Source organism: Natator depressus, chromosome 10, assembly GCF_965152275.1.
Source record: "Natator depressus isolate rNatDep1 chromosome 10, rNatDep2.hap1, whole genome shotgun sequence".
NCBI classification, from domain to species: Eukaryota; Metazoa; Chordata; order Testudines; family Cheloniidae; genus Natator; species Natator depressus.
The window spans coordinates 67,326,860-67,342,520 of record NC_134243.1 but is presented as its reverse complement, the minus strand read 5'-3'; the positions used below and the strand labels follow the sequence as shown (position 1 = coordinate 67,342,520).

The 15,661-nt window shown below is 40.2% G+C and overlaps 1 protein-coding gene across 1 annotated transcript in view; it reads right to left on the bottom strand.

Annotated features, from left to right (window-relative positions):
* Positions 1-9,547, bottom strand: part of TMC3 (transmembrane channel like 3) — a 31,626-nt gene extending 22,079 nt beyond the window's left edge. The window contains exons 1-4 of the mRNA XM_074964796.1: positions 9,292-9,547; positions 7,774-7,917; positions 6,007-6,082; positions 1,788-1,869 (exon numbers count right to left, since the gene is read on the bottom strand). Coding sequence (XP_074820897.1) covers positions 1,788-1,869; positions 6,007-6,082; positions 7,774-7,917; positions 9,292-9,401 — 412 coding nt within the window. The 5' untranslated portion in view covers positions 9,402-9,547. The remainder of the gene's footprint in view (positions 1-1,787; positions 1,870-6,006; positions 6,083-7,773; positions 7,918-9,291) is intronic.
* Positions 9,548-15,661: the final 6,114 nt, after the last annotated feature.

Below are 15,661 nucleotides of genomic sequence, written 5' to 3'. Positions count from 1 at the left end.
CATCAATATACAGCACTGTAATATAAACTGCTATTCATACGTTTAAAAATCACAACAAATATTTACAGTGAAGTAGTTATGATCACAGGAATCTTCTTGGTTCAGGCTATACATATCTTCTTATTTGCTGTTTATACAGAAACTTGTGTCAAAATGCATGTGTAGTAGTTAATCTCACCTGTTTAGATCAGCATCTAAGAATTCTCATCTTAAGTTTATGCAAACCATTTTGGTCTGTAAACCAGGCTGGAAATTTAATAAGATCAGTCTTTTTTTAAAATGTGATATTTCCAGTATCTCCTGATTTTGTCTGGACTGAAAATAGTGGTTCCAGTTCTGATTTTCACAGTGCATCTTCATTGGCTACAGCAGAACTATTCATAATTCATAACACCATTAAGGAGTAGAGAATCAGGCCCTCTTTGTTTACAATTTTATTACACAAAAATTCTGATTTCCACCACTGTCCACATGATCACAATTGGTCCTAAGTATTGCACGCTTTGTGCAAAGCAAGTCACATGGGGCCTCAGACTGACATCCACAATCTCCATTATATAGGTGGGAGTAGGGACCCCAGCACACGACTGGTTGGGTCAGCAATGTTGGTCATTAAGGTGATGCAGAAGCGGATAAATGGGCAGTCTGGGTGCTTGTAATTTCAAGAAGGTCAGAAGGGTTTTAACAACTAGGTGTGTGGGGTGGGGGCAGATTGTATTAGGCCCTCACTGCATGTTGGGAGGGAGCACTCCACCATGTAGACAGGGAGAATGTTTGCCTGTCACCTGGAAGGAGCAGGAAGAGCCCACTGGTACGTACACTGCTGGCTCCCTTAGTTGCTACAAACAGGGAGCAGTGTAAAGAGTCTGAATGGTCTGATCTGAACATTCATTTTACAGCTAAATAAATACAGTAGTTGACAATAAATTGTCATAATTGTGGAGCAGTTTTTATCCACGTGAAAATATCTGCAATACAGAAAAATCCCTTCCACTTAGAACAAGATTAGAGCTAGATGTGAACATTGTCAGGAAAATACATTTTCCATTTTTTACCACCTTTAATATAGTTATTACAGGTGGTCAATCACAATACTTAGCTCTTACATGATGCTTTTCATCCATAGATCTCAAAGCACTTTACACTGCAGGGAAAGTTTAATTTTTAAATATAGACTATATGTGAGGTCTTGACTCCCGGCTCCATTCCCTTTGCTTCTGACAGGGCAAGTGGAGACTCTCTGATTTAGGAGAATTTCCCTTACAAAGCTGGCTCTGTGACATCTGCTCCCAGCTTGCTGATGTAACAGGCAGGTCAGGGATGGACAAGAGTCAAAAGCAAATGTGGCCTGAACTGCCACTGTCTAAATTATACCAGAGGCCAAATGGCTGGATAGATGGCTTTGATCCAGTTTTCCTACTCCATGTCCTGTGCTGAGCACATCTTGGGCCAGACCCAGTACAGACATCTGGCCCTATGTCTGTATTGCAAAAATACTTCAGCAGTTTATAGCACTACAGGGCCTTTTAAACTGTAGTCGCCACACTGTAGTAACATCATACTAGTATCGCTAAAGACTATGACTGACAAACGAATGTGGTATCTAACACACCAAGAGTAATAAATGTGTTGACTTTTAATGACAACCACATGACTTTGATGAAACTTTGAATGTTTTTATAATATGGTTATATTTTTCACTAATTCAGTGAGTTCAAACATAACCCTTAAACCTAGTATTTCAGCTTGGTTTGCATTGCACAATCCCACTAAATCTCCATACTTACTTTCTATTTTCTTTATTCTCATTTCCCAAGGAATGAAGATTACCACAAAGTTATATGCAAGCCGAACAAACTTCTTCCAGAGCTAAGAAAAGGGCACAGAAATAAGAGATTTGTAACTTTTGCACATAAAGCAATAACTGTCAAAAAGGTGTCAGAGTATTTTGTCCAGTTGTAGCATCTTTCATCTAGCATCAGAAAGCATGTTATAAAAAACAACTAAAAAGTTTCACAGCTCTCCTGTGAGGTACGTAAGATGCATAAACTGAGTCATGGTGGGGGGACGGACAGTTCAGAAACTTTCCAGAAGTCAGAGAGCCAGGTAAAGAACCCAGGAGTCCAACTTCCAAGTGCATGCTCTAACCACTAAACCACACATGCATATATAAGAGAGAAGTTTTAAAGATCTTAAGAGAATACATACAAAGAGTATTTTCCTCCATTCTTTTTATATCTGGAACCACCAATGAGGGTACCCACACAAAAATACAATATATTTTAAATTTAGACCCATTTGAAATATACCTAGATATATTTTCATATATCAGCACATTATTTGTCTGAAGCGGTATATATTAACAGCGGCACAGAACCTTCAATGCTTTGCATAAGAGTTACATTCTAAGTTGAAAGGAATTCCTCATGTAACATATCTCTAAAGTCTATGTCCACACTGAGGATAACACCCTACCTCTGCTTTCAGCGAATGCAGTTACTCCTTTAACTCAAATGGTAGAGGCCTGGGCTTCAGTGCTCAAGATTCCAAGTTCACTGCTTGTGAGAATTGTTACACTTACATATCCTACACGGTAAAAGCTTTGCTGTGGAACATGTAGGTCAACAGAACAAGAAGATTTATTTTGCTTTGATGTAGGGGATCATGCCTTATTTGCTCCCTCTGCCTACTCTGTAGAGACTCTCCTTCTGGAGAGATGCAAACATTGCTCTCTCTCAAGCTCAAATTCCATCTACAGATCATCATCAGGGATAAACTCAAGGAGAGTTGCACAAAAGTGACTGAGGGCACCCTGTGGCCCTTAGACAAGAAATAAGAAAGATAAGAATAAACTAAACCTGTGACAAGGAAAATGAACATTTAAGTGAAGTAAAGTATGCATCAGAAAGAGAATGCAAGAATAGATTAATTTATGAGCACAAAGAATTTTAAACAGATTCAGAAATTACCACCAGACTAAGGCAGCATCACTGTGTTTATGTAATCTATTAAGGAATCCTACTGAATAAGAAACCAGATTTCTTATTGGATGAATGAATACAACACCTAATTTTAAATGTATAAGAGCAAGTAACTCTGAGCTAAGTCCTAATTCTTCTTAGAGACAGCGATCATTAATACTGAACTGCGGCATAATCACACGGTCTCAACTCTATGTATGAGGATTTACTTTGAACCCATTGGGCACATTTTCAAAGGGATCTCAATTCAGCCTCTAATTTGTGTGTGGCTAATTATTTTCATAGACAATAGGTAGATTTTTCACACACAATGGCATTTGCATGTGCAAATGAGACTGCACAAGTCACTGTGTACGCAACTGAGGACAAATTTTGAAAGTCCTTGAAATAAAAATATAACCTTAAATATGCACTCAGATTATTTCATGCCAGTAACCTCTACCCACAAAACATTATAATAACTTTTCTTATTTAATTCAGAAATGAATAATAACTGTACTATATATTGTAAATTGACTATATGCAAGTGCAGTATTTTATCAGGTAATTCAAGATAATTTCATAGACATTTTCTTATGCTATCTGCTTCTGTTTAGTCAAAAGTAGAGAAATATTGTGTATTCTGTTCATTACTGAATTTCAGGATGGCAACAACATTTATGTACATTAGTCATTTTTAAACACAAATTTACAGTAGATCTTGTTATTTTGAATGAATATATATATATATATATATATAAGCAAATGGCAATGTCAACATATTACAAATAGTCTAATCTGCTAAAGCCAAAGCAGAAGCAAACTTTTAATTAACAAATGCATCAATCTACATGGTCAAAGTTAATTAATTTTTATGATGCTATTAAGGTGTTATTGCAAGAATTAATAGATGCTATGAACTGCACCAAAGTTGCTACTTTAATTGGAAGGCAGTGTTCATAAGGCTGAGAAAGGGATCAAGCAACTTGTACAGGTTGCACTGCAGGTATTTAAATTATATATATCTGGATGTCAATGTGAAAAAACCTCAAGCAGCAGTGATTAAAAAAATGACTTCTAGTCCTGCATACTGATCACCTAATAAAAAGGAATAATAATTTTCACCTTCATAGTCATGTTTCTGTATAATTTTTAGATGAACAAACATTGATCTATTAGTTTTAATCATAAGGAACAATACTTTAGAAGTGATTTTATCTAATTGCTAGAAAATACTACTACATACATTTGCCAGCTCTTTTTTAAAAAATATGGCTACAGTGATGGGTGCAAAAACTATGGAAGGGTTAGTAAACTCTTACAAGTTGCTAATTAAGTATCCTTCTCTCAGGATATTCAACCAGTGAATGCTTAGTTTGGTGGTGTAACGCTCCTATTGTGTATTTCATGGTTTGCCAAATGGGCCATCGGTCAATATTCTTCTGGAAAAAAAAACTGTCTAAACCTGTCTCCCTAGTTTAAGGAACAATTCAGCTCTCTCGCTTCTGCTGTTGAATTTAACCCTTTTTAAAAAAAAAGTCTTTCTAGTTTCCCTAATTCATAGCTGGCAAAGCCAAACACAATAATTACTGGTAACTAACTTCTGAAATATATAGATGTATTCAGAACAGAAACAAGTAAAAACACACAACATGGATAATTAGATGAGATACCCACAGACTTTGAGGGCATTGTGAAGTGTAAAGTGAAAGCCAAAAATTTGTTATAATATAGCAAGTATTAACTAATGATGAGTCCAACCTGTGCATTTTAGCAGTTGTCTGCATGCTCAGAGTCCTTAGGCACTCAAATCTTTCAAACCGAGTGAAATTTTGGCCCCAATGAAGTCAATGGCAAAACTTCACTCATAATGCCTAATGTGTGTGTGCGTGCACACATGTGCCCGACCCCACAGACAGATGAATAAAACACAATCTCCACTATCCAGGAAGGTTGTATTTTTTATCAACTGTTTCTGATGACATAAGAGCAAAGCTAAAGTACTGTTGTTTATGTGTCGATAGAACAAAAGATAAATATATAGCTTTAGAAATTTTAGTTGGCTGTACTGCATTTTATATTCTATTTCACGCACACTCCACCCCAAAGTACAAGCACATTATTAACTTTGTAAATGCAAGCCCTAAGAAGTTAGGAAGTACCAGAACAGAGGTTGCTTAATCAGTCTCCTTGTGCGTATGCATTATGATACAGTCTTTAATTACACAATCACATTAGGGTTGCCTGCCACCTGTCTGGTTTTCACCCGGACAGTCCGGGTTTCTGCTTGTGTCCCTGGATGCCATTTGACAAGCCCTGATGTCTGGTTTTTTTTGATCTGTGGAAAAGGTGGCAATCCTAAGTGGAAGGAAGGAGGCAATGCAGCATCAGTCGCTCATGCAGCTGGTGGTGGTGCGTGGCCCTGTGCAGCCCACAGGTGGCAGACAAAGCAGCCTCGGCCGTGTTGGTGAAGACCCTGTGAGTGACAGGTGCAGGACCTCAGGGGAAGAGGTGGAGCAGGGGTGGGGCCTGGGGGAAGAGACAGGGCAAGGGCTGGGCCTCGAGGGTTTGGTTACCAGTCGTTAGAAAGGTGGCAACCCTAGATCACATACTATCTTTCCACAGGATCTCTACCATAAGTGTTCATAACAATACCTTGAAAACAAAAAGGCAGGAACACTCTTCATACTAAACGACTGTACTCGGTCTCCTACTTCAGCACAACAACTCTTTATAGAATACAAATTGTTTGGCTCCTGTTTCCATCACCAACCTTCTGGCAGACCCTCATTATTTGCTGGAGTATTTGAAAAGAAAAAATACTCATGTTACTGGAATGAGGCCCATCCCTCATACATTAAATTAATTTGCGAAAATGTAATTACTAAATTCTTAATAGAAAAAAGAAGCGTATAACTGGATTTTTCTTCCACACAATTCTTGAACTGGGGAGCAGTGTTTCACAGAAAATAGGTACTTCTGTAAATGAGAATTCCAGATAATTGTTATAGGAAAGAGCTGTAGTTTTAATGAAAAGCAGACATACCTCTGCACCGGCTGCCTGGTAACCTCTTGTTCTAGTGAGCCTGCCTTCATATTTCAACACAATCTCCTTAGCTTGTCTGCAGAGGAAGACAGAATCTTCATTTCATGTAACCAAAAATCTTATTACACTCTGAACATGGGCCATACCACACATAAATAAAAGTTGCCAAGTAATGGGAAATATTGTCACAACAGACTACCTGCCCAATCCTGAAGTCCTTACTCAGGCAAAACTTCATTTCCTTAAAATAAGAGTATTGCTAGCCATTTAAAATCAATGGGAGTTTTGTCTGAGAAAGAACCACAGGATCAGATCCCAACAGTTTGCAAAACAAATGTAAGATTTTCACTTTAGGGAGAGCTTCAGTAAAATTTTTTCCTGTGCCCTGCTCCCTGGTTTCTAGAATTTTTCTGTAATAATGTAACCAAAATCATCTCAAAGTAAAAGCATTATAATACCTCATTCAGTTCAGTTTATGTGGATACCAACACTTCTTCTGAAAGTATAGTCTAAAGCATGGGGTTTATCAATATAGCAATTGATTAATATTAAACTACTGGTTACATTTTAATCAGAGGTATCGGACAAGATATGCATACAGGCCTAATCCTACTTCCACTGAAATTAATGGGAATTTTTTACTTTTGTGGGAGCTGAATAGGGACCATAGACAATCAGACAGGACAGGAACAGGGCATTTGCTCATCCATGAAGGTGGCTCGGGTTTAGCTGCAAATTACAGACTCTCACTCCAGGGATATGAGAAAATTCTCCCTTTGCTTCCTAAGACAAGGCAAAGGTGGGCAGAAAAATGAACCTACCTTGTTAGTAAAGTGCCATTCCAGCACACAGTGAGGTGACAAGGGAGAGATTTCACAGAAGGGGAAACAAAAGTCAAATGGAATGCACAGTGAAAGGACTGATGCAGTTTAGATAAGATATTGGAGAAAGTTATGAACTTTTCTACTGTGTTTCAAATTTGGAACCATTAACACTTATGGCTTTAAACTCTGTTGTCATGATGATACTACATTGCATGCTGTCAACAGTCTACACGTACCTCATTAATCTGCAAACATGGGCACTAGTCTCTGGTATTTGAAACATAATTTAAAAGAGGAAGTGCCAAATTCTGTCCCCTCATCCACCAACGCCTCATTACTTTCAAACACAGCCTTCCTGAATAGTGGGAAGTTGTGCTGTTTTTGACAGTGTTTCACAGAGCACGAGGACAAAATTTGGCCGATAACATATTGCTGAGTATCTTTGACAGAATGTACAATACATATGGTGACATCTCAGTGGTCCTTCCTGAGCATTCTAATGCAGAATCATTGAATAGTTTTAATATTCCAAATGGCTCAGGAAAATCTCTGATCACCACTAACCAGCAATACAAAGATTCTGAATTTGGTGCTGGAAACAAGGCTGAAATGGTAAAGAATGAAGAGCTGTGTGATACCTACGGCACCCTGTAGATGCTGGGCAAAGATAAAGACAAAGCTCTTCTGCCTTATCCAAAGTTCAATGAACACATACAAAAATGAGCTGTAATCAACTTTTAGAAGCTTTTTAATTTTCAAAATCCTATGATTCCCAACCTTGTACTACTCTATGATGGAGTAGTAGAAAGATAGCTGCTGCATGATTTTCTGGCAATTCTAAACCATTCCCATGCTCACACCTAATTTAGGTTAACAAATTTGTGAGAGCTGGAAAAGCAGCAATAAATGGTGGGATTGAAAGTGTCCATGAAAACTCCATTACCTGAGTGCCCTCAGCTTGTGTCTCATAGGCCATGGTCTGCAACGGATGTTTGCCATGATCTCTTTTTGAAATTGTATATTCTGGAAGATCTGCTCTGGGTCATTGCTGTCAGTATTTAAATCACCATTATCATCACCTGAGTTACTGAAGAGACCCAGACCCATAGGGGACAAACACAAAACAAGTTATTGCCATTCAGAACTATTGCAAAGAATAGACACATATACAATCCAGTCTATAACAACAGCATAATAACAGGAGCCCACCAAACTGGAGGGAGGATTGGGCTGATTTCTCTGCTGTAGATGGAGTCACCGCTTTCCTTGGCTACTCTTAGACTATCAACGCCAGAGATGACATTTATCCCTGTAGCTCAGAAAAATACTTCTGAAGAGCAATTTTTTTTGCCTTTGGAAAGCACCAGCTTGCACGCAGTATCAAGCATTTTGGGGTACCCCTGTATCCCTCAACAGGAATTCAAACCCTCTAGCTCCCCACATTTCAAACCATACAGCTGAAACACCATGCTGTCCTGTCCTCAGTATATTTTTCAGGAACTAAGTGCTATGTAAACATTTCCAGCAAGTGCACTTAATACAAATGTATTTGCCAGGAGCAGCACTATCTTCTACTTTGATTGTGATTAGGATACAGTGTCTCTTTGTTAAAATGGGGACAACAAATGCCTAGAGTGCTTTAGCTCTTCAATCCTCCACACTGAGAGTACTGGGGATTAACTGTGGGACCCCCTGTTACAGGGGCACTGTAAGAGTAGCACATCCCTGAAAATGAAACATGTACCCAGACACTGGCTTCTGTGGATAATTATCTTTTTCTGATGTTGTTAGTGTATTTGTTGAGCTAAACAGTGCTTAATTTGTTCTAGGGCTTGCCAAGACTGAGCCCCGGCACCTCTAGGCTTGGCAGTTCATAGCCCTGGCACCTCTGGGCTTGCTGCATCTGTTATGAATGTTAAAAAAAAATTACTTGAACCCTGACACCTCTTTCATTACAAATTAAACAGTGGAGCTAAGGCTCTCAGTCCCTGTCTGTAACGCATACTGTGTACTGTAAGTGAAGAACAAACAATGTTCATGCTTACAGGGGAGCTCCGGCAATTAAGATTTTCCTTTATATAAACAGAATTGCAATGCTACATGAAACAAAACCAAAAATTTCGTATCAGCTTCCTACATTTGTTGGGAATGACACCCACTAAAACTTCCCTGCAGCTTTGTTGAAAAATATGATACCTTTGGAATCACTCAAATAAATCCTCACTGGAAATCATCTCACTGGAGATGATTTTGGTCCTATAAGGAACACAATTTAAAAAAAAAAAAAAAGGATTTAAGGAAAAATATAATGAAAGGTTTCCTCTCTCTCTTCATGTTCTTATTCATCATTTGGATAGATTATAGCAGAAAAAACATTAGAGGGATGATGCCTCTTTTCACTCAGATCAGTAATAGTTTTATCCAATTTGCATTACAAGTGGAACAGAAGAAAATCTCTCACCTGTGGGGTGGCTCCTTGTACACGTACAGGCTGGCATGCTGCCTTACACTTTTTTGCCTTTTGCAGGACTTTGTAGTTTTCACTGCAGCAGACCCACGTACTGTTGTCATTCTGGCAATACCTGAAGCTGTGTTAGCCCCAGTTGCAGCAGATGGAATTCTGGAAGGCTAGAAGGAAGACTTAGGCTCACAGGTGAAGTACCTTAAACAGCAAACCTTATTATCTGGAACTAGAGAGCACAGAATGACTCCCGAGCCCTGCAGAAGCAGAACACTACTCGCCTGCATCTGGTGCTCCTAAGAGTGGGAAAGACCTGAAACCTGGCAACGCATAGATAGTCTTAAAGTGGCAGTACACAAGATGCTCAGTCTGGTATCCTTGAGGCATTCTACCTAGTTTCCCAGAGTGTGTCTGGGCATCCTGCAGTCCAAAATCCAGAGCACAGATGCCATTGCCACGTATGATAGTGATAATCTCTAGGATATGTCTGCACTGCAGTGTAAGCCCAGGGTTCAAACTCAGGTTGAAGTCTAACCACTTCCACCCCATTTGTTTACACACAAATTGTGCTAACCCTAGGATCAGACCCCAGAGTTCCAGGAGCCCCCAGCGGTAGAGGGTCCGAGCTTGAGTCAAGCCGGGACCCAGTGTTCAAGCCCTGTTGCTTTGCAGTGTAGATGCAGCCCCACTGGATTCATGCTCTGTAAAAGTATTCTACAATCCCACAGGCCGACTTTCTATGTCCTCTGGACAGTCCAGTTTGATGGACAGTCAAGTTTTTCCACTCTGGATCATGAACAAAGGGCTCCTTTTGGGAAGGTGCAAGGAAGTCTGGGATACGGGTAGTTGGATGCAGGCCTGCATAATGCAGTGAAGATGCTGAACCCTCAGGTTGGGACCCAGGGTTCAACAATTCCTAACCTGGGGTTACAACTGAGTGTAGACTCACAAGTCCTAGGTTAACAAATCCAGGGTCTGCTAAGGGTGAGGGTGCTCCAGTGGCTCAATTGGCTACCCCCTAGTACTTATAGAGCAGTGCTGAGTAGAGACATGCTGAAGTTGTGACTTCAAACCTCACCTGGAGCCCTGGTTTTCATTAACCAAATGGCTTCTACTAACCCTGGGCTTACACTGCAGTGCAGACATACCCTTAAAGGGCCAGAACCCACACCACTGCACTGAGGTGAAAGCACAAGTTCATATTAACATCTGAGTAAGACAATCAAATGCACTGGCCAGGCTGCCAGAGTCTCTGCCTCGCCACCTTGCAAGAGGGCCTCGGGCAAAGTAGAGCTGTCAACATTTTTTCTTTGTCTTTACTAACAGCTGAAAATATGATCTCCTTTTCCCACATAACTTATGGATCTTGAACTTTCCCCATTGGGGAAGACTCAGGCAAAATGGAAATAGACTCTGATCTACTGAAGAATCCTCCCTCTCTTCTGGACTTCAGGCTGCAAAAACCTATCATGTTCACACAGCCATTGGGTGTAGGAGTTAGAACTGCCAAAGCACGAAAGTCGGTAGGGCATTTGATAGAAACAGCTTAGAGAGGAGTACCTAGTTCACCAGCCTGACAAGCCTTAGGCAATGACTCCTAAAGCAGGTAATTCCAGCAGATCAAGGCACCTATAAACAGCAGGCACTCTTCCTGCCCCCTTACAATTTCAGAAAAGGTTTGGGAGAAAACTACCAAACATGGCCCAGGGCTAATGTCATCACAGTAGCAGCGGTTGTGGGATGGACCTAGACAGTTATGTGGCTCCATTGGCCAAAATCCCTGCACCTGGGTAGGTGGATGGGCATTGGGCATGGCTGTTACAGCAGCCTGTGTGCTGTAGCAGTGGCTGCAGAAGAATGCCCTGAAGTTCCCAACTAGGGAAGGAGGGAGGATTCTGTCCCACCCTACCCTTACGGAATCATGACTAGGGCTTTACTCAAAAATCTAGGATCACACCTTTTATTTAGCCTATTTGTTAAAAAGTAAGCTCTGATATTTATCCTCCGGAATCACATCAATCATGGACCCAATGGATTCAATTCCATATCAGCGCAGACCTAGGATACAGTAGCAAGCCTAACAAAATACATACATTAATACAAGCACCTTGTGCAATACAAATATGTAAATATATCATACAAACATGACATGGCATTTGTGATGCTTCCCAGGGGTAGCCACAGTTATGAGGCACCTCGCTACTACCTGACCTTACCATGTGAAAGCCCTGTCTGTGCTTGCTGCATGTCAGTCCTCCAACACCACCAGCCTGTGGCAACATCAAGCCCTGCCTCCCAGGTCTCGCTTTTGCTTTACAAGTTAATGATAGGAACACATCAACCCCAAGTCCTCCAACCATCCCTCTATAATGCCCAGCCCCAATCCCCTGGACACACACGGACTTCCTAGATCCTCTGTTTCTAAAAAGGACCAGCACACCACAAAACACAGCTCTGCTTAACACACAGCATTTAGATTTGTTTGTAGAGGAAGCAAGTATAAATTTATTTAACAAAAAACAGAAATTCAAATGATAGTAAGCAGAAATACTGGCAACAAAGGGTGACAAATAAAACAAAATCATAGGATGCATTCTAGACTCTAAACTTAACTAATAAGACATTGTCATGTCACAGAGAGCAAAAGCTCACCCTAAATTCTGCCAGTGTATTACAACCAGGTTTGGCTGTGGTCTTCTGTTCATGAAACAAGCATGCTGCCCTCTTGCCTCCTCAGTGGAAAGATCCAGAGTTCTGCTCTGTCCCTCCTGTTATAGTCCAAAAATCCATTGTCTGCATTTGCAACCAGGATCCCCATCCTCATTTGTATTTTTCTGTCAAGAATCAACCCTGGAGACTGTGCAATTACTTGTTAGCATTTTGCTCAGACTGTAAATGGGTACCCATTGTGAACCATACAATACTCAATTTATATGTTGACAGACAGATACATAAACATCTCTTGTCTGAAAGAAACCCGTTTCTCACCTTTTGATCACAGACCTTAAGAACATAATTTTCAGTACACACACATAACTTATTCCTACATATATTTTACCCTGAGTATGAAGACCAGTGTGACTCAGGCTTTCATTAGACACCTTTCATGATACTCTTTGGTGAACTTCTCTGTGGATACCAGACCCAGGGGAATCCCTGATGCATTCTGGTGCCCTTTACCATGTGGCACCAAGAGATCCCTGGGTTACAGCATTAACAGCCACAGGACACAATTCTCTAGAAAAGCCTGAATTTATAGGGGTATAGTCCTCCAGTACCATCCGTGAAAGCCATCCACACGTATCTGGGGAGAATTCAGTGCTTGAAGATTGTACTGAAGATAAATCTCAGCTCCTCTTTACCTTAATTCCTTTGGGTCAAGGCACCATGAAGAACGTAAATATAGAGGGGCTGTCTACAGTGTCTTTGCTTTGCCGACTTAGAAATCATTTTTCTCTCAGCACAAATCAAGAGTGTGAAGAGGAGCACTTAAAGAGATGGAAGGCATCACAAGTGATGCATTGCAACAAATGTAGCACAGTCAAACTGATTTCTTATAACTGTGATAAACTGAAAATATGGGGCTAGATTTTCAGCCTCTGATCCAGCTGCTTTGCAGTGCCACAGCGTAGCACTGTTCCAGAACTTCAGCTGACCTAGATGTCTCTATGACCTCTAAGTCTTTTTCAGAGTAACTGTTGAACAGGATACAGCTCCCCATCCTGTAAAGGTGACCTACATTCTTTGTTCCTAGATGTATGACTTTGCATCTGGATGTATTAAAGCACATGTTATTTGAATGAGCACAGTTTACCAAGTAATTCAGTTTGTTCTGTGTAACTGAGCTGTCGTCATTTACAGCTCCACCAATCTCATCATAGAATCACAGGACTGGAAGGTATCTCGAGAGGTCATCGAGTCCAGTCCCCTGCACTCGTGGCAGGACTAAGTATTATCTAGACCATCCTTGTCAGGTGTTTGTCTAACCTGCTCTTAAAAATCTCCAATGATGGAGATTCCACAATTTCCCTAGGCAATTCATTCCAGTGCTTAACCACCCTGACAGACAGGAAGTTTTTCCTAATGTCCAACCTAAACCTCCCTTGCTGCAATTTAAGCCCATTGCTTCTTGTCCTGTCTCACAGGTTAACAACAACATTTTTTTCTCCCTCCTCCTCGTAACTACCTTTTATGTACTTGAAAACTGTTATGTCCCCTGTCAGCCTTCTCTTTTCCAGACTAAATAAACCCAATTTTTTCAATCTTTCCTCATAGGTCATGTTTTCTAGACCTTTAATTATTTTTGTTGCTTTTCTTTGGACTTTCCCCAATTTGTCCACATCTTTCCTGAAATGTGGCACCCAGAACTGGACACAATACTCCAGTTGAGGCCTAATCAGCACAGAGTAGAGAGGAAGAATTTCTTCTTGTGTCTTACTTACAACACTCCTGCTAATACAGCCCAGAATTATGTTCATTTTTTTGCAACAGTGTCACATTTTTGACTCATATTTAGCATATGATGAAGTGAGCTGTAGCTCACGAAAGCTTATGCTCAAATAAATTGATTAGTCTCTAAGGTGCCACAAGTACTCCTTTTCATTTAGCATATGGTCCACTATAACCCCCAGATCCCTTTCCTCAATATTCCTTCCTAGGCAGTCATTTCCCATTTTGTATGTGTGCAACTGATTGTTCCTTCCTAAACGGAGTACTTTGCATTTGTCCTTATTGAATTTCATCCTATTTACTTCAGACCATTTCTCCAGTTTGTCCAGATCATTTTGAAATTTAATACTATCCTCCAAAGTACTTGCCACCCCTCGCAGCTTGGTATCATCCGCAAACTTTATAAGTGCACTCTCTATGCATTATCTAAATCATTGATGAAGATATTGAATAGAACCAGATCCAGAACTGATCCCTGTGGGACCCCACTTGTTATGCCCTTCCAGCATGACTGTGAACCACTGATAACTACTCTCTGGGAATGATTTTCCAACCAGTTTTGCACCCACCTTATAGTAGCTCTATCGAGGTTGCATTTCCCTAGTTTGTTTATGAGAAGGTCATGCGAGACAGTATCAAAAGCCATACTAAAGTCAAGATATATCAATCTTTGTGTCATCTTCAGACTTTACAAGCAATATCTTCCAAATCATTACTAAAGATATTGATTATCACAGGGCTGAGAAGGTCCCACAACAGAAAAAACTGCCATTTGATGAAGATTCTCCATTCACAATTACTTGTTGAGATCTATTAGTGAGCCAGTTTTTAAATACATTTAACAGGCAGGATACTGATTTTGTCTATATGATATGTAGACAATGTATGTCTGCTTTAAAAGAAATGATCCTATGGTTCAGGCACTAGCCTAGGACTTGTGAAACCTGGGTTCAAGTCCCTGATCCTCCACAGACTTCATGTATGACTAAGGGCAAATCTCTCTGTGCTTTGGTTCCCCATCTGTCAAATGGGGGAAACAGCACTGTCCGGCCCCACAAGGGTGTTGCGAGGATAAATCCATTAAAAAGAGTGCGAAGTGCTTAAATACTACCATAATGGGGGCTATATAAGAACCACATAGAATTTACAGTTAGACAGAAATCAGTATATTTTTTTCAAGAAATAAATGATTTCCCCTTCTCCCCATGGTGTCATGTTTTTCCAAGGGTGGAATGTTAAATGTTTTTTCCAAGGGTGGCAGGCTACCACAGATAGGCCTGAGGCACAAAGCTTAACTCTGGGGCCACACTTTCCCCAGCGTTCAGGGCCATTCACATGTATGATTTTGTTTTGGACTTCCCTATGTGCTACAGTGTTTTATGTAATATATTCCTGTATGATAAACTGAATCTAAAATGGCCTCTGAAAACCCACCCATTCAATTGGAATGAACCACCATGTTTTAAGTCATATTCCCAGAGCATAAATAATTGGGGGGGGGGTAGATGGGGATGTTGCTGTTGCTTTAAGAACTTCAAGACCTTATAAACCCCAGGCTTTAGCAAAGGCAGATATCAAAACCAAACATCCCTAGCCACAGCCTTTATCCATTTTACATTTTATTTAAAAAGCAGTTCATCTATATATGGCACTCAGCTCTTACAGTGCACTTTTCACGTACAAATACATTGTGCTTTACCCGATTTACATTTTTTTTGTGTTGGCATAGTTTTCATAACAGTGATGATCAGTTCATTTATTGTCACAGACAGTCATGCACTTGGAAGAGGAGTGATATTCATTATACTGATAGATTTACAATTTTTACAAAATTATTTAAAATGATTTTAAAGTGACTTTAACACGAACAGGTGGGGGCCTATTATTTATACCCTGATACAATTTAGCCTTATATTGGGGG